The 23,700-nt window shown below is 40.8% G+C and overlaps 1 protein-coding gene across 1 annotated transcript in view; it reads right to left on the reverse strand.

The window, feature by feature from the left end:
- Positions 1–23,700, reverse strand: part of LOC137912918 (adhesion G protein-coupled receptor B3-like) — a gene marked incomplete at its 3' end in the record, with an annotated part of 94,939 nt that overhangs the window by 24,855 nt on the left and 46,384 nt on the right. Inside the window, exons 4-15 of the mRNA XM_068757046.1 lie at positions 23,424–23,588; positions 22,535–22,699; positions 20,756–20,920; positions 20,297–20,398; positions 15,223–15,329; positions 14,273–14,467; positions 12,785–12,853; positions 10,198–10,306; positions 5,275–5,421; positions 4,070–4,145; positions 2,880–2,982; positions 2,495–2,538 (exon numbers count right to left, since the gene is read on the reverse strand). Of these exons, the coding sequence (XP_068613147.1) occupies positions 2,495–2,538; positions 2,880–2,982; positions 4,070–4,145; positions 5,275–5,421; positions 10,198–10,306; positions 12,785–12,853; positions 14,273–14,467; positions 15,223–15,329; positions 20,297–20,398; positions 20,756–20,920; positions 22,535–22,699; positions 23,424–23,588 (1,447 nt within the window). The remainder of the gene's footprint in view (positions 1–2,494; positions 2,539–2,879; positions 2,983–4,069; positions 4,146–5,274; positions 5,422–10,197; positions 10,307–12,784; positions 12,854–14,272; positions 14,468–15,222; positions 15,330–20,296; positions 20,399–20,755; positions 20,921–22,534; positions 22,700–23,423; positions 23,589–23,700) is intronic.

Here is a 23,700-nt window from a genome sequence, read left to right on the forward strand (position 1 = left end):
GCGTTGCACTTTAGGCAATTTTATACATTCTTGAAAGACTGACACAATGACTGGCAGAGGAGCGTGGAGGCCGTGTTGGGGAATTATTCCATCTATCTTGGATCTCTTAATGACAGTAATTTACATCAGCCTGTGGGCTAGGCTGTGTGTGTTAACTGAAAGAAGATGAAAGGAAAATTAGTGGCTTTATTTTCATATTAACCCTGTGTTGCAAAATGCCTGTTTCTTAATTTAATGATTAAAAAATAACAACAACACGACTCAATACCACAAGTTGCTACAACAAGATCACAAATAAATACATCTGTTAAAGCAACCAAAATCATTTATTTCATGTACTAGCTGAGGATGCAGATGATGTTGACTCCAAATCATATCCTGCCTTGTCGCTGAAAGCTTTACCTCCAGCTGACAGCTAATGCCCAGTTTGTGTCCTCACTGGAGCAAAACTTATCATTATTGTAAACATCGCTCACGTGGTTACTTTTCTGGATGCCAATGCCCTTTAGCAGTATGCAGAAATCATTCTAGTTCTCAAGCAGAGATACCAAGCAAACTCTTATTTGTTTAATGTAATGATGACTCAATGAACCAGTATGTCGACATACTCCATTCAAAACCAAACCTAAAAAACACATACATGAAAATTCTACAAAATTGAACTCAGAATGAAAGTGCGGATCATTTCCCACCTCATACAGCATCAGAATTGGACTCACATGCCCCTTAATCAAGGTAACAATGTCAGCATGTTGCTCAATGCATGACTGAATAATACTACCAAATAAAACTCATATATATATATCATGTTATTGACCTACACCTCGAGAACCATTCATCAGAGCTCTGACTTGGTATGTAACTGATGACCCAAGGAATTTTTGGTTCAGTTTGTACAGTCAACAGCTTCAATAGCAATTAAGTTAGTTAAGTTAGATTAAGTTAGTTCAAATAGGAGAACAGCTCTCTGTGGAAGTGGGAACATGGGATCAGGCCTCTGCGGACTGAGCCCAACATGTCCTGAGTTATAACCACAGCCACAAGAAATGCAAGAAAGCTGCAACCAGCAAAACCACAGGCCAATAATTCACACCATTCCAGCAGGAATGAATAGCATCATAAATTAGGAGTGAGTAGAATCAGCAACTGAGAGTTGTGGACCAGGAGGTACGAGTCTGCCTCTCAGCACTTTTGTGCATCTTCACAGGCACAGGTTTCCGACTGATAGCAAGTCATATTCACCCCCTCTCTCCAAATAACCATGCATTCGTGCAGAGTGAATGTTGTTAGTTGCATTTATCCTATTAGGTACTGATTAACTAGGAAATAACCTTATATGGTTTGCAGCCCACCTCCCATTTATGGACAATATGATCATATTTCACCAAAAATATATGTTTGTTTATGTTGTACTGTTAAAGGAATCTAGGATACTTCCAATAGCATCAAAATACAACATTTCTTTTAGAGTAACTCTAATTGGAAGCAAAGGGATTTACATGGGTGAAATAATTCTGTTGAGTAATTATGTAAGAAAAAGGTGTCCTAACTGCGGGAGTGACTAAGACAGATTTGTGGTATAAGAAGATCTGTGACAGACAAATCTAGATGCCGTTAATCCTCATGTGAAGTTGTTTCAGGTTCCATAAGCATTTAATGAGGAGACTTGTCTTCCACAGTTTGATGGCTTAGCCTCACTAAATCTCTGTTGGATAATCTGAGAGGGGGCACTAAAACATCTGCTGCCATCATGTCTAAATGACACTCATGAGGCGCTCCATGCACTACTTTACATGGTTTCTGAGGATTTTGAAGTAGCTAATTGCAAGGGAATGCCAAAAGGCAAGAACCATCATGTAATGCCGATCTGTAATTATATTCTGTGATGTAATGTGATTCCCTCAGAGATTACGCAATACCACCAAAGCCATTGACAACACACGTTCTATCATCGAGGAACATAACGTGTAGTTCCATGACCCAGGAGTGCTACACCTAACATTTACAATTATATTCATTCATCTTCTGAACCGCTTTGTCCGTTATCAGGTTGCGGGTCATGCAAGAGCCTATCAATGGGTGAGAGGCAGGGTACACCCTGGACTGTACATATCACCCCCTCCAAATTTATAGTTCATCAAGATCAAGAATATAATCCAATTCAATGTTAGGCTTTTATGTTATGTTATGCACAAATATATTCATATTGATGTGTCTACTCCCTGATAAGGGTTTAATGTGTAACTTTACCTTGCAGGTTTAGTTTCTGCAGCTCATTCTGCTGTATGTGCTAGTGGTTTACCCAGGTTCTTCACAAAGATGTGTGCAAGACTCGCATGTTCCTGATTGCTTTTGATGAAAGGACAATACACAATAACCCAAATTCCAAGATTCAGCAGTGAAGCAATATAACAAGTGGCACTGCTAACTGTAAATAAATAAATGTAGGAAACCTGACAACAACAAAGTAGAGTGTGAATGCATGCCCACTTACATTATGTTGCTGTCCCACAGTGCACAGTAGGGGTTCATTGTACCCTGAAAGACAGGAAAAGGACAATATTTACCTGGCAAGTTGTGATGATGATCGAGCGTCATGACAATCATTATAAATCTGCATATTTGTCTTTGTGTGGTTAAAAAAAAAGAAGTCATACAAGGGAGTGTGTATGTAATTATCTGTACATTCTGAATTTAGATGCTTACAAATGAATTACCGAGCCAATTAACCACCATTGTGTGCTGGCTCATGTGTGTTCATTGTGGAGCATTCAGTCAACAGGCAAAAGCTCCTATGGAGCTAAAAGGAGGGCATTTTAACCAGTCAAAGCAAATCTAACTGAGGCAAGGCAATATCCATGGGCAGAGGTGATGCTTACATTTGCCAGGTGAGCCAGTTCAATCTCTAGGTGGGACTCGGTCACCTTGGGCTCAGGTCTTACAGTCACAGCAATGACCTTGGAATTCACAACCGTGTGGTTCCTAATAAAAAAAAATAGAGAGATGCAGATTCAGTTGAAATGTTTTATTAAGATAAATTTGCATTTGGGAATTGTGGATAAAAAGCAGATCACTTTGATGAAAGCGTTAAAGTAGATGCTCATGGTTAATATATAAGCTTAAAGCTTTAACATTCAACATATTACTATGAATGTTAAGCCGCGCTTATGGGCAGAAAGGATTATCATGGCATAACACTTCCAGCGTTCAAGAACAGCCTCACTTTTACTCCTGACACCAGACGTCTCTTATTTCATGCTCTATACGGCGAGCATAAACACAGAGGCTTAAGTTCAGATGTGTCATTGAGACTCGGGTGAGGTCTACGAGGAATACCTGTATCAGCCCTGAAACTCAATTTCCGGGTTGTGTGCATTATATTTGAATTCAAGTTCCTCTAGTTTGCTAAATATCTTTGAATCACTTTGACTCGATGGTGTTGTAGTCTGAAGTATTTTATCTCATGCAGTTTGTATTGAACACTGAAGCAAATTAAATAACACAACTGAAGACGCTGCCCATTAGATGTCAAAACGCCAGTTCAGGATGTTTGACAATGACTTTTTACAGAGCACATATCAAGAACTTGAACTGAATGTCTTTTTTCATTCTGTGGTTTTAAAATCTGGACCAATAATCCTGTTTATATATAAAAAAATAAACCTTTTCTTGGCGCTGTCCTTATTTAACCACATTGCTACTTTCAATATGTTTCATTTGCCAAATAATTTTATCTGATTCTGATTCTATCCAAGGTTCATAAATGAATGCACCTGATTTCATTAAGGGAAAAATAAGATGTATAAGTGCAAAGCGTCCGTAAAATCTATTCACATTAATGCGTGACAACATTCACGACAAGTAGTGCAGGAAAAGTAACTGGTTTTCTGCTGTTGAAACTTTAAATGTCATGTGTTTGATTTGGAACATTTCAGGGACATTTGAGTCAGACGCAGCCGGTGTTGAAGAGTGGATCTATAAAGCTGAATAAAAATGGACACTTCGACTGCTGCTAATATTTCCACTTGCCAGCTGATCAGGACATATGGACAAGGTGTGTTGCACTTACTTTGGTGAAGGTAGCATGAGTCCAAGAGTCTTATAGAGAACAGTTCCCAAAATAAACACGGGTGATCCTTCCATATCTTTAAGGAAAAAATGAAAGCAGTTAACACTGTAGCAATGTTTGTTAGAGAGGCATAACTGGTATAATCTACTTTTTAATTTCTGTAATGTTGATTAACACTACGAAAATGTAACTATTTGTAAAAATGCTTGCATAATTGAAAGAAACACTCTGCTCAAGCGAGCCTGCTAGTTTCACGAAGCAGCTTCTGCTTCACCAAACAAGACTTGACTTGAAATATAGGCACCAGGGGGGACCAGAGGGTGGCTGGTTCAAGTCCAGTGTCGAATAATGTCTGGAGTGAGAACTGGTGGCTACGGAGGTGCCCTTGAGCAAGGTACCAAACCCCAAAACTGCTTCCAGTGCACCGCCACATGGCGGCCGTTCACTCCACCATCTCTCCATTATTTGCATGGTTACAGGCCTGTGTGTGTGTGTGTGTGTTTGTGTGCTCCAACCTGTATGTGTCAAGTGTAAAAATAATTTCCTCACTAGGGATTGATAAAGTATCTTAAACTTATCAGTGAGAACAAAATGTTTTTCTTTAACAAGAAGCACATACTTATTTCTCCAGTCGGATCAGCTTCTGTCTTACACTGTTCAAATTAGAGTGACTGGGATTAGACACGCCGCACAGTCTCCCAATCAATTGTCTGGCTATCTTTGATTTATTAAAGAAAAGACTGATTACGCCAATTAACCAAATTGTCTGGCTCTGGTTTGTGATATACGGTGGTGACTGGCACTGTTTGAATGGATGCTCAATACTGAGTTGACAGAAAAGTCAACGACTGAACAGGCTAGAAGTCCGTCATTTTATAGGCTGGCATCATTATCCGAAGCAGAGGACTCTATTTCTACTAAAATCAAGCAGCTGAGATGTGAAATATCTTTTGCTATTACTCAACAGTGACCAGTGAATTCAAATTCAGACAAATGTATTAAACCCCATAAATTCAATTCACTTCAGTGCAGCGTGGCCACTAGGAATTAATCCTACATTTAAACCACAGCTTCCACTTCAGACTGTATTAAAGTTACTCTATTTTCTATATATGCACAAAAATGTTTACTTCTATAAGAAATGTGCTCCTGGATTGCTGTGTTGGACAAGAAGATGGCTACATAACATCGATTTTGTCAAATACCTGTCGACTGGGAAACAAAGAGGCCCTTTGGGATGACGACTTTATCTTCCGAGTTCCTGGCCCAGTCGACCATGCCTTTACGTCCTTTCATGGGGAAGTTGATGTCAGTCATCACAGACACTGCTGGAAGCCTCTGGATGCTGGCAACTGCAGGATTCAAACACACAGACCAGGGAAGAAATAGTGATCTTCAATACACAGTATTGGAGTTTGCATACTGCACATTTTTCTTGTCTTGTCTTAACAGGCTCGTGCACTGGGCTGTCATTACACAGAGTTGCTAAGATAAACTAACCAGATGCTGAATGCAACTTCTCATTACCTGCAAAAGATTCTCTCTTCTCGGATCACATTATGAAACACAAAATGTAGCCCAAATAGAAGCCCGAAAACCTAAGATCAAAGGTTTTAATGCATTCATCTGCAGGTTTAACATGTGCCTACACCTGGTACCTGACAATCTGTTGACAGGTGAGCTCTTTAATACCTCTCCACTGAGGCGCTTTACAAGCCTGGTCCCTGCATTTACCGTGACAACAACAAACAGAATTCCCAGGATCAACTAAGAAGGACTCGGCATTACAAGGGAAGGATAAAGATGTCCTGTTCTCTACCTGGTTTCACATCTTCTTCCAGTCAGGCGGCACTTCAGAGGGGAATTTGAGGCTAATCCTGCCATTGATGCAAAAGCTCTATTGTTCCTTGTGCTCTGCCAGTAACACAATTTGAATCATGGCTGGATGCTACGTTTGAGTGAAATAGGCAACAGAAGGTGTGTCCATGTGTTTGGGATGATCCAGCAGCAGACATGAAATCACAGAGCATCATGAGACCCAGAATTTGCAAAGAGGCACGTTCACAGAACCAGATGTTGGGAACACTGTGGCGCACGGCGGGGTGCTAAGAAGATTCTCAGATTTATGGGTAATTCTGCAGGTAAATGGGGGTTTAAGCGGCGTAAATAAAGTGATCACCTCGGAGTGTGATGCTTCTGAACATCAACTCTATGAAAATGAGACATGCAGAATGCATTAAGGAATTATAGCATTGCTCAGTGCTTCTGAGCTCCAGAATTAAGTCAAAAATACATAGCAATAAATGAATGACTATTATCAGCCATTGTTAATGTCTAATTCCTATTTACACTATTAAACATCTAAGAATTCTCTCAACCCTCGGAGCAGAGGATCACAACAGACAGCCAGAGTGAATTTAATTTTCTAACATGTCCTGTGCTTCACTTTGTCCTCAAAGCATTTCCCTGTAAAAACAGAGAATAAGCTGCATTTTTCAATCAAGGTTATTTTGACTAAAAGTAGGAGGACAGAGGACGAAGCTCCGGTGAGAGCCAGTATTTATCTAGGTGTCAGCAGGCTGCCATAAATTAGTGAAAATTGATGCAGCACTATCTTACTCAGCCAAATGCTCTCCACTTGGCTTCCACCAAAGGATCCACAAAACTTCCATTCCTTTAATCAAAAGGGTTACTTGGCTGCTACTTTGAGAGCTGAACTTACTGAGTGTTTGTCTACTCCAGCTGGTGATCGGCAGTGAAATGATAATAAAATAAACATGCCACATGTCCGGCTTGTATATTTTCAAGATACAGTTTGGTATATTTCTAAATAGGTGTCACAATTTGACTTGATTAATGAACCTTTAATATAAATTGCAACTGTCACCGAGTCAGATTTTGTATTATAATGGGAACGATTATAATGGGCCGATTATTATTTTTTATGAAATTTATTGCAAAAAGTAAAGCGGTTATGTTGAAAGCTTCTCTCAATCTTTACACTTTTCCACCAGTAGTCAGTGAGCTTCTGGGTATTCTAGCCAGAGGCAGCTCATTACTGCCAAAGCTTCAGATAAACGGTCAAAAAACCAAATGGCCCCGAGTGCGAAGAGTTTCCAAGAAGATGGTTCAGAAATGTGCCTCTCATGGTTCTGTATCCCTGGAATGAGGACCATACTGCATTTCCTGCCATTCATATTCCCTCACGCACATGTTCTCTCAAGATTCTCACGTTAAACATTAAACAAGCGCTTAAATCAAAAACCTATTTTCTATTTTATTTCAATTGTGAATAGAAAATGTAAAGGACATAAGGTACCAAGGTAAAATGTTAGGAACTAAGGGGGAATTTCAATCTCAGGAAATGTGGTCACTTTTGAGTGTTTCAGATTAATTAGGAAGGACTTTGTGCAGGCTTTATCAATAAAGCTGATGAGCCACGGTGGCTGAAATTCATTAACGCCGTTTGCGCAGTAATTTGGAAGACTTCAGTCGCAACCGGAGATCTGGGAGAAGCAAAAAGGATGACTGAAAACCACTTACTATCAAAAGATTCCCAGTCTTTGATGTACTCTGAGATTGAAAGCCAGATTCCTATTTACTGCAGTGACTATTTCTGAAGTAATTACATTAATTCTAACAAATTATTAATCCATAAATGTAGAGGTGCCAGCGTTCACATTGTTCAATGAGAGGAAATTCAAATCTGAAATCTCTTTGTCCTCTTCTCTTAAGTTTGATTTTTAACTTCTTAGAAGTCAGACAATATTATCTGAGCTGAATGTGGTGATCCAGTTTCATCATGATCAGCACTTCTAATGCCTAGAAGTATTTCAGTATTTCAAAAACAACTTTATTTGTTCAATTAAGTTTCAATTATTATTTTTAAGTAGATTCTATATCGAAGAATGCTGAGGATGGAACTGGCAGGGCACAGGGCTAGAGGTCGACCCAGGAGAAGATACATGGACGTAGTGAGGGAGGACATGAGAGTGGCTGGTGTTGGGGAGGACGATGCAAAGGACAGGGTGAAGTGGAGAATGTCGATTTGCTGTGGCGACCCCTCAAGGGACAAGCCGAAAGTACAGTAGTATATTTTTAAGTAGCTGCAGCTTAATATTGCTGTGATTTGTGTGTAGCTTCCTTATTAAGGAGGAGCCCTTAGATTATCAATAAAAATGTGCATCATGTCTGCATGTATTTTTGAGGAAACAAAACATTTCTGATGTCAGTAAATGGTGCCCAAAACATTTTCCAGATAAACCCGTTTCTCCAGTTGGATTCTGTACCAAATAACCCTACATCATACTTTTAATAAAATAAGCACAGACATTATGAATGCTGTAGTGCACCGCCCGTGTCAAGTTTTTAAGCTTCTGTGACTCCCTGATTTGAATTCAACAGAAACTAATGGGCCTAAAAATTTTCTTTATTGTGAAAAATTATAACATTGCTGGAAAACAATCCATGGAAAATAGATGCGATTTAAAAGATGGTAAAATAAACACACATGTAATAATGTGAGTGTGGTCATTAAAGAATGGATGCTCAATATACCTCATTATCCCTTAATGCTGAAACAGTGCAGCATTGCAAGATCACTTTATATTTACTGGATGATTTTGTGTCTGTCATATGTCTGACAAATGGAGCTTAGCTGAGAAATACCCACTGCTCTTCAAGGACTTTGTACGAAACCGGATGAAACACTTAACACCCTCAATTTAGAGTCCGTTTCACAGACGAGATTGCCTATTGTGTATGAAGCAGAGGTCATGTGTTAATGCTTTCTCCGGCACAAAGAGGAGGCAATGAAATTAGATTGGACGATAGCCATTAAGCCAAATTGGAAGAAGTATGAAGTAGTAGGACACTGGGATATTCTCACATAAGAAATAAGTCATTAGCGGTCCGCATTATGAAATGCATCCAAGCCTCATTTCCAAGAGTCCATTGCTTAATTTGTTTCATGCAGTGCTTTGTGACTGCTTTCTGACGGGCGCATGCATTGTACCATGTTTGCTATGCTACTATTGGGGGGCAACCTTTTCATCATTATGAAAATGATATGCTATGAAGAGATACTGAGAGTAAGTGTTTGCTGGAAGTGGGTCAAATGTTAGCTATTGTGGAGAATACAGAATGAGTGAGAATGAGGAAGAAACCTCACGCCGCCGGAGCAACTGCCAACCAGCACATTGTATGTGTTCACATTTTACTTTCATGAATAAATCACAAATGCAATTCTATTATTCCATTCCAGCAAGACACCATTCATGGCTGAGTAAGAAATGAAATGCCACAGAGACCTTAGATCATCCAAGCGGAGGCTGTGCAACAGGAGCGGGAACAGCCGATGAGAACGTTGGGGAAGAGAAACACTACTTCTTTTTTTGGTGATCAATGGAGGGGGATTTCTAATCTGGACTATGATCAATGGTGCAATGTTAGCAAGTTCATTAAAGTTGCATTAAACAATAACATGTAATTACACTTCAAATTTTATAGCCTCTTATCAGAGACATCACACACCGTATTTTTAGAATAAGTGCTAATCTCGCTAAGAAGTGACAAACAATCTTTTTTTTTATGCTACTCCACTTCTGCTCAACACCCCTCAGGCTAAACGCTGCTAATCAGGACTTTCTACAAGGGATGTATTTCAGTGCAGCATTGCAAAGAATGGTTTCACCTTCAAATATATTGGAAATATTTTATTTGATTATTGCATAAAAAAAAGTAAAACTGATAAGTTAGGTGATTAAATTCCATGAATGGGTTATTTAAAAAGCCATACAGCTAATCATACCAGAGGAGAACAGTGATATCAATAAAGGAGTATGAAAGTATTGTCAGTTTACGGCTCCAGTTAAAGAGCGCTCCTCTCGTGGGAGCTCCTGCACTGCATGCTCGTTATCCTGGATTGAATTGTAGGTGTTTTCATAATGTAGCACATTAAGACCGCAAGATGAGTTTCAATCAAAATTATTGATTTGCAGTAATTTTGCTCCCAAACCTCGCCACGCATTTATCCTGAATTAACGATCGTAGAGAAATTGACACAAGGAGTCAGCAGAGCGCAGGGATCGTGTGTTTGTGTTTGTGGGGAAAAGAAGGTTGATACTTACCCAGGTTCCCAGTCATCAAATAGGCATTGTGGAAATCCTTCATGCCCAGTCCTACAATGTGGATGAATTCCTCTATGACCTGCATCAGCTCCACCGCTCCGGGGTAGATCTAGACAAGATAGAAAGATAAGAAATCACTTCTGTTGTCACAGAATTAGTTGGCTTCATTAGATGGATTGAAGTGAACAAATCCGGACCAGAAATAAGCTTCATGGTCCTAGTTAAACTTGAATGATTCAATAATTTTGATTATTGTGTCTACTGCACACAAGCATTCAACTAAAAAGCAAAGCACATTTGAGAAATGTAGGAAAGAGACGGGATGGATTTGTTTTAACTGTTTCTAGATAATTTTATGACTTTCAATTACATTTATGAAGAGTTGAAACAATTCTTCCATTTTATTTGCATCTATCTTTTCTGAGACATGAAATCACTGACCATCTTCTTCCTGAAAATATTGAACAAATAGTGGAAGCCAGAACTGAACCAGGATCAGAGCTGCAACCACAGCCTACATGATTGATAGTCGGCTTCTCCTCCGAAAGGCTCTGCCAAGTCAAGGGTGATTGCCTAAGTTCAAGTGATGCTTCACAGACAGTGTTCAGCGAGAGAATGCCGAACAAGGACTCCAGAATCGTTTACAGCTCCTTGGCTCATCCGGCGATTCTGCCAGTCTGGTCAGCTCTTTCCTTCCAGTCGATAAATCAAAGAAATGCTAATCCAATAAGTGACCTTCAAATGATTGGACAGCAGTCCAGGCTGCCAATCTAGTGGTGATGGGTCAAATTTAATAAGAGGCTTTAAATTTGGGGGCCAGACGCTTTGTCCGTTCACTGTGATGGAGTGAATACGGACTGCATGGTTGAGTAGCTGTACCAGGGAAATGAGTCATTAATACAAACACAAAGGCAGGTCTTAAACATATGTGTGAACGCAGAACAGTCCTGTCAGGCAATTAGAAAGGCCTTTGAGCGGCACTAAGCAATTAGCACCTCACTCTTGGTATTCGACAAACACCTGAGGTGGGCTTTTCCGTCCCCCGTTGACACCTTGTGTCCTGATTATTTGCACATGCCTCCACATGTGATGATGTTTAGCCTGGCGAGCAGTTCAGTGCTGCTGAAGTTGAGAGCTTCTGACATAGAGTGAAAGACATAGTGGGGGAGAAAAGCACATCACGTCGGCCCCTTCCGGCGTATCTGACGCACAGTGCAGTCATGCTCATACGGCTGGTCTCCATGGCAACCATGAGATGTGAAGGCAGTGCGGGGAAATGGCTGCAGTCGAGCTCCTGTAGACAGAGCTCTTCCTTTTCTTGCCATGGTAACAGTGACAGGAGGTGAATATATAGTGATCTCTGAACAGAGTAACAAAAACCTCACAGTGAGGTGTTTCATGTGAGTTTTCAATGTCCACAGCGCGCAGTGTGGGTGCCGTGTAAAAACTCATTAATGCAGGAGAAACGAAGTGAGAAATTTGATCACTGTCAAGTCAGACGATGTTGTTTAGCCAATGTCCTCTTACATTTGTAGAAATAATGAACAACTATTCCTCATTCTCTTCTTCCTTTACATATCTCTTCTGGGTGTTCAATCACAGATGCAACTTTTCCTATTCCTTTTCCCTAATAAGTCAATTTCTCTCTGAGGCATTCTTACTTAGTAAACTGCTCATTTGTGAGCTCATTGACCGCGTACCTTCGGGGCATGCCAAGCTAAAGCTGCAGTGAGCAAACACCTACAGTAATTACTATTGATAGACACTCAGGACTGGCACTGGTGCCACAATCTGAACTGTCTGTATCCCCCCCCCCCCCGCCCCCCTTCAATCTTACTTTAAGTCACGCTTGGAGAAACGGAGAGAAAGAAAACGATTGAATGATTTTAAGACGCTGCCTTAGTCACACGTCAGCGGAGATGATGCCTAATTTGAGTCAATTTACCAGTGAAGGTGACAGCAGAGCAGATGCCCTTTGCGGAGTCAGTCATTGCAAATTGTACCTCAATCTGGATTTGCTTGATGTCAGGGTTTAAGCTGGTCTCAGACCCCAGTGACAATCTTGGAAACAATCGCTGCAGCATCTAATGCAAACAGATGTGACAGCCGGATGGCATACAGAGGCTAGACTCCATTGTTAAAGACATTGGACATTGTTTAATTTACAGCTCACCGAAGCAGAACTGCATTCGGTTACACCTACATACCATACTGGTTTTCTATATTATGGAACACCATACAGTACTAGCTCCTGTGTTTCAAGTGAGGAAATGTCCAAACACCGGTTGCAATGATCTGTATCCACTGTGTGAAATGTGAACAGCAGGAGTGGGGCTTGCAGAGTGGATGGTTGGACAGTCTCCATGGCAGCGTTGCTGCCACCAAGTGGAGCTCTAAGGAACAAGCTTTTTAAATTAGGCCAGGTGTCATACCTGAGTACATCAAACATTACCGCCACACTCACCTGACTTTTCCTAATCTCTGTTGTTCATATAAAGAAACAAGCTGTGTTTTTACTTTTGAGATCTGTAACGCGGCAAAGTGCAGCAAAATGAATTATTCACCAAGTGTGCAGCCTCATGCTTACCTTTTGAGCGTCCTCCCATTTATCCTTATTTTCCTCCTCCAAGAGGTTGCTGATGATTTGAAAGAAGTTCTGCAGATATGATGAAAGGTGAAGCGATAAAGTACCCACACACGCCAGCATTACAGACACTGCAGAAAGATTTATTTTAAATCATGACCTATAAACGACATGTACTCAAAATGTCTCTAGGATTTATTCATATTTGTATATATATTTTTTACTATCAATGGGCCTCGGCAACTCATTTCCTTCTGTCGTGTTTTTAACATGGTCATGACAAATAAACCCTTGACTGAACTTGTGCGCAGAGAACAGCATTGAACAGAATCTCTGTCAGAGAATAGCGCAGCGCTAAAGCACACTGGGATATTTGCCACTGAAACAATGACGGTAAAGCATCAGAGACGATCTAACCGGCTCTGACGTAAATACAACTTGAATATCCCTGCAGCATGCAGCAAACATCTAATGCTGGAGGAAAGAAGCATCAGCTGCGATCTGAAAGAAGATAAAAGGGATTTTTTGAGCAGCTGTGCGTGCCGTCTCCTCCTGCAGCAGAGAGCAGGGTATGCTCGAGGTGCATGCCTGCAGAAGTAATGGAACCCCTTGTCTGATCTTTAGCCTGTTATTTCTTCTGAACTCCAATGCGCCTGAGGGAGTGGCTCTCTCTCTTTTGACATGGGCTATCTTGTTTTCTACTTGAATGCTTATGCTCCCTCTGGTGGTAATGTGCCCACTTTAACACTGCATTAGCGCAGAGACACACAGAGAGGCTGGGCTGCCTGGCTGCTCTACGGTCTGCCCACACACACACACAACATAGGGCTCTCACAATAACTAGAGACAGAATGCCTTCCTCATCGCATAGATTCTCTATTATAAGAAAATGGTCGAATGGCCCCTGGACTACCCATCCATGCCCAGGAAATTTAGGTTTCATTTCCGCAGATTAGCAGCAGACCGTACAGCTGGAAACTGTTGATAAATGTGCAGAAAACTTTCCTTTCATTTTGTAATACAAATATTACACTGTGGAAGAGTGTAATTAAGTGAGGTTCATTCTAAAACAAACGAACAAAAACAACATCACATTCACACAACGTACAATGCTCTCTTTGGGAGCGCATGCCGGGCTGCATGCAAACAGAGGTCTAGAAGGGTGTCTTTGAAAGTGACATAGCTCTGAGGACATAAATTATCTTATTGCTGATGGAGGCGGCGCTTTAGCTATAATCACCATCATCCTATTGACATAAAGAGGATCAAGCCTTCATCCCTAACATGATGAGATGAGACTGCTTAGGATGCGGAAAAGACCTCTTCATACAACAGAGCCACGGGGTGCATTTGTCAGCCTTTGTCGGTCTCGGACGTGCTATTTAAACTCATTATTTACTCACAACAGATCTGTGAGCCACTTTATAGTCAGAAATCAATCTATTCCCTGCAGAGCCCGTCTATGTTTAAATAAACCCTCTATCCGCTTACCTGAACGTCATCTGAAGATGGCTCGTAACTGGCTCTCTTGAAGGTCTCCGTTACGTTGCGAAGGATCTCCACAGAAGACAGCAGGTCACCAGCGTAGAAGTTCCTCCTCTGGGTGAGGTCAAGCAGGTTCTTGGTCACCTGCGACATCCCATCCCCTGCCAACATCCTCTGGCCCTTCGCAAGGTGCCCGTGAACCTCCGAAAACAGGAGAAGGCAGAACTTGAGGCATCTGTGTCCTTGAGACTCACACAAAGCTACTGTATACTTTGCTCCACAAACATCAGAATAAAGACTCGACTCGCTGAGGTCCTGTATGTGACACTTAGATCTAAGGCAGGCTGAAATGCAATTTGCCTCACGGATGTTTTGAAATGAGCCGATATGAATAAAGGAGTTAACCGGAGCAGAAGACACACTTTTAGGCAGAAATTGCATAGCGGAATGACATTTCACATTATTACACAGGGTTTATGACCATAAATACACATTCACAGGTGCTTTTCAGACTTATTTCCTTTTTAACACTGATGGAGGATTATTAAAATGATGCAGTTTAGTGACAAAGCTATCATCGTGAACAAAAGCCCAGTTGATTGTGTACTCATTATACTTGACAGGACTACGATGATAAGAGTTCATGACATGTTGTTTGGTTTAGTCTCATTTTCTGAGACAAAGATTTGTATCCTTCAATGACCTGCTCCAGTACAAATTACATTTTAAGGGATGTTATTTAGCGTACGAGCTCACTGCTTATATATAGGCTTTAACAAACTCAGAAAAGATCCTTCAGTAACTTGATGAGGACCATTATAATTATTAAATTTACTCTTGCTAAACTGGTTAATCATTGGCTGCATTGTGTGTGTGCGTGGTGGGAGGATCACTGGGAGGTAATTTATGATGGATTGCAAATGGGGGCTCTGAGAGGAAGCTGACTTTGCACCTACTGATTGCTGCAAGTATCTGAATTCATTTGTTATGCATCGAGCATAGCTTGGCTGCTCCCAGAAGGCCATTCCACGGTGATCCAAAGAGCAGCGTCGACTGGTGGTGCCTGTGGAGGGGAAAGAGAGCGACAGATTTAGAGAAGAGAAGGGAGCGAGGGAGGAATTGGATGGGAGATGAGGATGTAGGCGTATGGAGGGGGGGAGGTGTGTATGTGTGTGTGTGTGTGTGTGTGAGGGATTAAGACCAAAAGAGAGGCAGATGAAAGCAGTGGAGTGGAGGGAGTTGGTTACGGGGAAGAGAGAAGGACAAAAGAGGAGAGGGAGGAGAAGAATGTTAATTGTTTCCAAGAGAGGCTCATCTTTTTCCCTTTTGTCCATTTCTGCTGCCCATCAAAATCTGATGTCGGCCATTAAATTTTGAAGTGGAGTCGAGGCACATTGTAGACATAGAGAGAGAGAAAGGGAGTGCCCAAAGTGAGAGTGAGAGAGACATTTCTGGGAAGAACGTGCTACAATTTGAAGAGAAGTGGTTTCATACTATGACAGTCCCATGACTTTTAATAAATGCACCGTTGTACCATGTTGTTGAAGCTCACGGTGGGCTTTTCAAGCATGCAGCTGCATGGCTGCAATAGCTGTCTGCCATTTAAACAACGATCTTGAAATAGTATAAGAACAACTCGACATCCACCCACATTGTCATGCACATCCCACATAGAAGTCCCGCATCTGACTTTCCCAAGCTGTCAACCTGGTGGACCGTGCTTCAACCGTCACCCCTCTGCTCGAACACAGGTGCCCGACATCCCGAGGAAACCTCCCACGGTACAAAACGTTTCCCCTGGCATCAATGCTTCAAATAAAGCCTTCGCTATCTCTCGTTCTCTCTCTCGGTCTTTCACACAGACACACAGATCAAAGCCTCACCTCCCACACTCACCTTCTCCATAGTTACTAACCGGTGATATGTGCACACCAAACACTGCTGTACGCTGGCAGCGCCCATGCAGCGCCATGAGACACCCCAAAGGGCACCATACTGAGCACCCCCACCCCCAAATTGGCTTCACAAAGGTGGATTTGTTTTCTTTTGTAATCTATTCTTATATTTTTAAGGATATAAGGATTCAAAATAATATTTTCACATATTTTTTTTCCATCATCTTTTTGCCATTCAAGTTGAAAACATGGTGAAAATGTGTTTTCTGTTTATTATTGAAAAATTAGGGAATCACTTTAGTGTTTTGCTTCTGACATTCTAAAAGGTCATTGTTATCTCAGAAAGACTGTGCACTTTAAGAGGGTATTGGCAAAAAGACAGAGTACTAAAACAAGGTCACATTCAAAAACTGTCAGAGTTCGAAAATTCCTTAAATGACTTGTTTTCGTATTGATTTAAAAGTTAATTTAAATCAAGAGCGACAGAAAGACACATTCAGAGGACACTTGAGGACCTTTAGTCTGCTTTCATTTTATTATAATACTGTTTGATGTTGCAAACAGTATTATATATATATATATATACACACACACACAGTGGGACCTCGGTTCTCGAATCACTTGTTTTTTGGGAAAAAAATTGAGTTTAAAATGCCTCTGCGTTCGACCAGTTTTTCTGAGTTTGGACACGCGGTTGGAGCTGACGTAAACCGAACACACACAAATAAAGGCTGAGTTGCAGGAAAGTGGAATATCATTCAATGATCAAAAAAATATATTTTTTGATCATTGATCATCATTAAGTCAGCTAAATAACTTCAATCTTAATTGAGTTTCTCCTAAACCTTAAGACAAAGATGCTCAGTAGTTTTGCATGAAAAATGCCTTGTCCAAAGGAACTCCACATATCGGCAGAATAAAAAAACTGAAATGTAAATAATTAAACTGAATAACGTATATCATTGAAAAAGGTAAATATTTAAATTAAATATTTTACTTGAGAGCACTCGGAGCAAATCTTCATCACAGCAGCTGAGTTTCACCGTGAAGCTTCCTCTTTCAAGTTCACTTCTTAATATTATTTGTAGCTGTGCTTCAATCTCCCTGTGGCACACCTTCCTTTCCTAAACAAATATGTGTCTACCGCAGCCTGGTGAACCCCTTTGGTAGTAAATGTATGTGCAGCTCCTTTTAAGTCAACTTTTTTTTAAGTAAGTAACTCATGAACAGCAAATCCATGGCCTGTAATGATTTGGATCACTAACAAAATCTAATGGATTGTTCCTTGGGCCTTTTGCAACCACTTCAAAATGTTTCATCTGTTATATATATATATATATATTTCATATGTCTGTTTTAAAATCTGTTCATAATTTTCAGAGTATTAATACATACATGCGTACCAAAAATGGCGCAAAACAAATATATAATAATAAAGTGCACTAATTGTTTACATTTAGATTTACTTTCCAATAGGAGTGTTGTCTTCTTCATGTATTTAGATGTATCCTCATACAGCGCCGACATCCACAGATAACACCTTTGATAGCTGTCATCCAGGATGGCCGAGGGGGCCCATGGACTGTATACGGTTCCTATGATGGCCTTGATGAGTAGGGCGCTGTTGCCATGATAACAACCAAGCAGCCTCCTGCTTTCACAATGCACCTTCTGTTCTGTCGCCTTTGCTGATCAATATTTCATCATTGTTTACCAGCTCTTGCAGCAATTACATCTCTCATTGCCCTGAAAGAAGGAGATGCTGCTTGTGAGGCATTTGGATTCCTTTCACATTTTTCTCATTAAGGGTTTTGTGACTTTGACCTTGATTTAATTTCAGGTCAAAGGTTGGGAGGTGCTGTTTTCATTTTTATTTTCACTATGTGCTTTGTAAAACCTGCTGACACTGGAGCTGTGATTAATGGCTTTACAAATACACTTGACCTGACCTGAACTGCTGTCCATCATGTTCTCTTTGTCCAGTGGTCAGTGTGAGCTTTGAAGGGGGATGCACAGTTCTTACACTTGATCTGTGTGTTATCTGTCATTTTAACCTTTTATCATGGCACTGGCCTTCTGTTGCATGAACATTTCAGGTTGTGGTTCTATGATAAAGTGACATGGAATCACAATATCTTGATGTGGGCTCTGTTGTTCAGTGGAATTAGAGATATACTGATAATCATAGAGAACTCAGCTCTGATTTACTGCAACATTCTAGAATGCTGTTTGAACATACTGTTTGTTTATTAAGGATCCTAATTATAATAATATTGATGACATATATACTGTATCTCTGCAGCAGCATTGCAGTTGCATGTTGTAGAAACATGAAATTCATCTCAGGCTCATAAAAATTACATTTCTTAGCTCCATTTGGAGAAATTCTATTAAAAGATTTAATTAACTCAAACATTATCCCTCAGATATACTCTTATGACCATTAGACATCTGTGGGTTCTCTCCATGTTCTCCGGTTTCCTCCCACCTACAAAAACATGCAATTTAAGTGAATTGATTGCTCTAATTTGTGAGAGTCGGAGCGTTTGTGTGTTTGTCTGTCTTTCGTGTGGCCCCGCGATGAGCTGGTGTCTCATCCGGGATGTCGTCAGCTGGGATAGGCTCCACAACACCCACAGGGCAGATAAGCAGCTGAATACAATGGGTGGATGGATGGATGGATGGAGAATTTGACAATATAAGGACATTTTCACAATTTATTTGTGCACATTAATAATCTGACGGCCTATGAGCATGATTTGTAACAATGTGAATAGCTTGGAACCCAATTCTGGTGCATTTCTCACCATAAATAAATGCAGAAACAGGAAGTCTCCAGTTTGTTGAGAGAGAATGTTAAATGGAAAATATCTACACATCCACGTATCCGTGAATGTTAAAGGAGAAAACATTTGAAGGTGAAATTATTTTTTATGCAACATCAACGCACATGAATGGTTTTAATGGTCTTAATAAATGTGATTCTATAATTATTTAATGTATTTATTTGACGTGGCATTGCTCAGTAAAGAAATGCTTTGCATCAGGGAGGCAAATATCTCACCTGAACTGACTGACCTGAATTTAAGACACCTCTTGGGTGCATATTAAACAACATCCTATTACAGGAGATGGAAAAAGAGAGACAATAGCCCTCATCACAAGCGGGGAACAGCTCCGTAGTGCCTAACAGCTATGAGCTGTAAAACTAATGTCAAGTCACAAAGCTAATGTCATGCTACTAAATCTTACTCTGTGTAACTTTGCCGCTGGTTAGCCATCTGTCAATGACAGCGAGTTCGCTACCACAGCTAGTTCTCCAGTCAGCTATTTTATGGCTCTGAAGCAAATGCCAATCAAACACGTTGGCCTGCTTGAAGTTCAACAATAGCTTCCCATGTCCAACCTGTGACATTAACAGCAGCACGATGTCCTCTCTTTCTTAATCCGACCTTCAGCGAGAACAAAAGCATCAGAGCAGCTTTATCAGATTCCTTCCTTTTCAGCCTCCTGCTCTCTGATTTCCTTTCTCTTTGAGAGCTGTGCTAGCCTTGCACTGTTGGAGAGCTGGCATCCTCTGCTCTAATGCTCTTCTCACCGTGCATATTAAAGCTTCTGCTCACTGTCTGAAAGAAAGACCTTGGTGTGCCTGTCTTCGACAATACTCTCAGAATCACAGATGTCTTTTTTCTTTTTGCACATACACTGTGTCCGGATGGGTGTAGACACGCGTTATATCATTGTGTATGGACATGATATGAATGGATACAGTACGCGTTTATCATCACAAGATTATTTTGTTACTCAGATATAGCTTTATCATTGGGAAATTTGGATCATTTTAGAAGACATAAAAAAGATAGGCTTGATGATGGAAGGTCCACAAAAGTAACTATGGTGGTAGAAATCATCATTATCCCTGATGATGTGGGCAAATGAATAATATTTTGATGTATAATCAAACAATGGATAAAGTCCATGTCATGCATTTTGCCTTTCCATTTTACATCCAGGGGACTGTGTGAGGGGAAGGATAGACACTGATGCCCTAAGGTGACAAGCCTAGTTGCGTTTGAAGTTTAGAAATTAGGTCTAATAAAAACAGATGAACCTTGGTGGAGGTGAAGACGCCTACCTGTGGCATTGGGGGGACATCTATTAAAGGCCAGCTCTCCTGAAGGTGTCCTCCTCCACACCATTGACACTGCATAGTCCTCCGGACAAATCTCATACGGTGCTGAAAAACAGAGTCCATGCAAAGAGCTTCTCAGCATTTCCAGCATGATGCAACAATTTCTTCATATTGAATATAAAACTATGTAGATATCAGGGATCAAAGGTGGATGGTGTTTGTGAATAGGAACATGCTGTAGTGCTGCATAATTAAAAGAAGTATGTCTGAGACTTCGTTCCGGAAAGAGATTATTTTGAACGATACATTCGTACCCATTCACCCTCCTCTGCATTTGTCTGTCTGCATGTCCTCTCTGGATGCTATTATAACTTGTTATTTAATAAGACCAATTGCTCATCTAATAAACATAATTATTTCCTTTTTTGGGAGTCTTATTTTCCTAGTCACCCATCGACTAACCTGGACAGCGTTGGTCGCTGCATTTTCTGACTTCTTCTCCGTTGCCATCGCACTGCTGCCCAGTTACGGCTGCCCCCTGACACACCCTGGCTCGCCTCTGCCATCCACCATCACAGGATTTGGAGCAGCCACTCCATGGGCCCCAAGGATTCCACTGGCCGTTCGCTAAAACAGGAATACGTATTCTTGATCAGAAACAAGCGCGACTCCTGCCAGTTCGTATCTGCCACCAGAAATATCGTTTTTGAATCAATTTCTTTGTTTATGCTGTCACCACTTTTAGTTTGTAGATGTAATTTATGAGTAGTGCTCCAAAAAGAAACCAAATGGTTTAGCATATTGAGCAGAATGTGTGTTTCATAACTCGATAAGCTACTGTGTGATTGCTACTCATTTGCCACACTTTGCAAATTTTGAAAAGTTAAAACAAATTCAGTTTTCAAAACCAGCAGCATGTTTTATGCCCTTGTAATAAACACTGTAAAATTGTGGATTACACCAAAAAACAGATGCTCCTCTTCAGCAGTGTAGTAAATCACCACACCCTTGTCTGGAAAAAAAAAAGTACAACACCCTGTGAGCAACAATTCACTCTCATTTTAACCTCCACTTACTCCATCCTTCACATATGTGGAGCGGTTTCATGTCCTACAACTAACCTCTATCACGATTGTTTCTGGAGGGGAAAAAAAAAATAACAGAACGGTGTGACCTGTTGGCTAAATCTATCAGTAAGACATTGATCAGCTCCCGGTGGATACTGAAGTCTCTGCTCCGCATCAAAGCAGGTGATTGCTCAGATAGATGCACGGTCAGGAGCTTCAAAGACATCATTGTCCTGACAATCTGGGACAAATACTTCCATTTTTGAAACACTTAAAACTGATTCAAACCCTGTGCAGAACTTGATTGTACTTATTAGCATATTTAATTGTTTTTTTCTTTGTTGTGGTTTGTTTTTTTGTGAAACTAAAGCTTTTTGCACATTGCTCACAGACACATCTGATTAGTTCTGAATAAAAACATTTTGCGTTAACCTTTGTTTAATGATGAACTAACTTGTTAAATGATGGCTCAGTGTTGTCTCTCTAATGTTTGATTTTGCAGCTTGGGATGAAATTGCCAATCAATAAAGCATAAATAAATGCCTTGTAAAATGTATGAATAGTACAATTATTTGCCTGTATGAGAGACAAACAACACTTTCTGTTAGCAGATATCAAGAAGCACACATTACAAGCATTCACCTCTATTCCACTGCAGTTAGATGATTAGTGAATTAAAGAATTCTAAAACCCAGAAGAAGCATCTTTGCCACACACACATACCAGACAAATACAAAACCAAACCCCAGCTGTTTTATGGTGCTGCGGTGAAAACTGCATTGATTATGAGAGTGCTCAGGCCCTTCACATAATCACAGCCTGGTGGAGACCACTAAGCTGACATCTTTGAGCCTCTAATACATCTATGATGACAGTCAGTTTGGATGGCTAACCCTGAATTATTTGAAAGGCATACAATATATCTAACTGGATTTTACAAATCCAATTGATAGAGCAGGGTATTAAACATTGGCTTCTCACAACACAGCTTTAATTCTTGCTGCAGAGCTTGTTGGTCGACAAAAGAAATCAGTTCAGCAGGATGTATGTTTAACCCTAAATTGAAAGTGAATCTGCTGCTTTTGTTTGTCTCTCTTATTTAAAACAATGATTTTAAATTTAGACATCAAAGTGGATGCACCATCAAGAGGCTCAGCTTTTTTTTGTTTTTTACCTGTGCAGTCAGGATTATGGCACTCTCTGCTTTCTGCCCAGTGACCGCGACACTCTGATCCCCCATGGGCGGCCGCTGAGCACTGCCTGGTCCTCTGCTGAGTGCCATTGGCACAGGTCACCGAGCAATCACTCCAAGAACTCCACTCCTGCCACTGTCCGTCCACTGAGGCACCAACCACAACCCAACAAATATGCCCCATGTGAAGGGAAAAGAAATAGCAGACAGAAGGGAGGAGATATTCAGATGACTTGTCTCTCCCTGGGTGGCAGCCAATAAAACAGACATTAAGGGGAAAACAAATTGTTTATATATTCCGGTATATAAAGATTCTGGGAATTCTACAGCCGGTTTTAAAGATTTCCTTTTGGGGAAAAAGGTGAGAAATTGCCAAGAGCAGATAGAGGCTTTAAAAATATTTTCACTCTTCAATTTCCAAGGCAGAAACTGCACAAGCTGTTTGTTAGCGGCCTTCCTATTTTCCCTGTCTAGGCAGCGGGAAAGCATTTGGGATTGAATGTTTTTTGCTGAGTCTGTCACCACATTTACTGTGTGGAAAACCTCATCACTAATCTGCTTAGCATTCACGGGCAATTGTGGGTAAGTGATTTTGACGTCAGGATTACAGTGCTGACTCTCGACAAGGTTTCCTCAACTGAATCATCGTGTGAGTGCTATTACTTTAAATGCATCCCACCGCCTGCAATCATCCCGTCTTTATTCACCTCACATAACAGCGCTGAGTAAAAATGTATTTAGCTGTGTGTTTGTGGGGTAAAGTACTAATGACGATTTAATTTTACAATTTATACCGCTGCTCATCGTCATGCTTTTGGTTGAAATTGTTCATATATTTGTTTCATGTGTTTAAAGAGCAAATAGATGATACCTGGGCATAGAGCTATGTTGCAAAGCTTAGTCTGGGTTTCAGGTCCATCACAGGCCCTGCCTCCATGCTGGGGAGGGGCACACATCCTAGTCCTAGTGCGGTGACCTCGGCCACATGTGAATGAGCACAGGCTCCACGGTGACCACTCCTCCCATACACCGTGTACTGCGGGCACAGAAACGGCGTCAGGCCTAATCGAAGTCTCTGTCCCTGATTTAAAGCATTTGCAAACCAATAATAAACTGCAGTGAGTATGGAAGCCCAAAATATTCAAAAT

The sequence above is a fragment of the Brachionichthys hirsutus genome, unplaced genomic scaffold (genome assembly GCF_040956055.1).
Source record: "Brachionichthys hirsutus isolate HB-005 unplaced genomic scaffold, CSIRO-AGI_Bhir_v1 contig_797, whole genome shotgun sequence".
Lineage (NCBI taxonomy): Eukaryota > Metazoa > Chordata > Actinopteri > Lophiiformes > Brachionichthyidae > Brachionichthys > Brachionichthys hirsutus.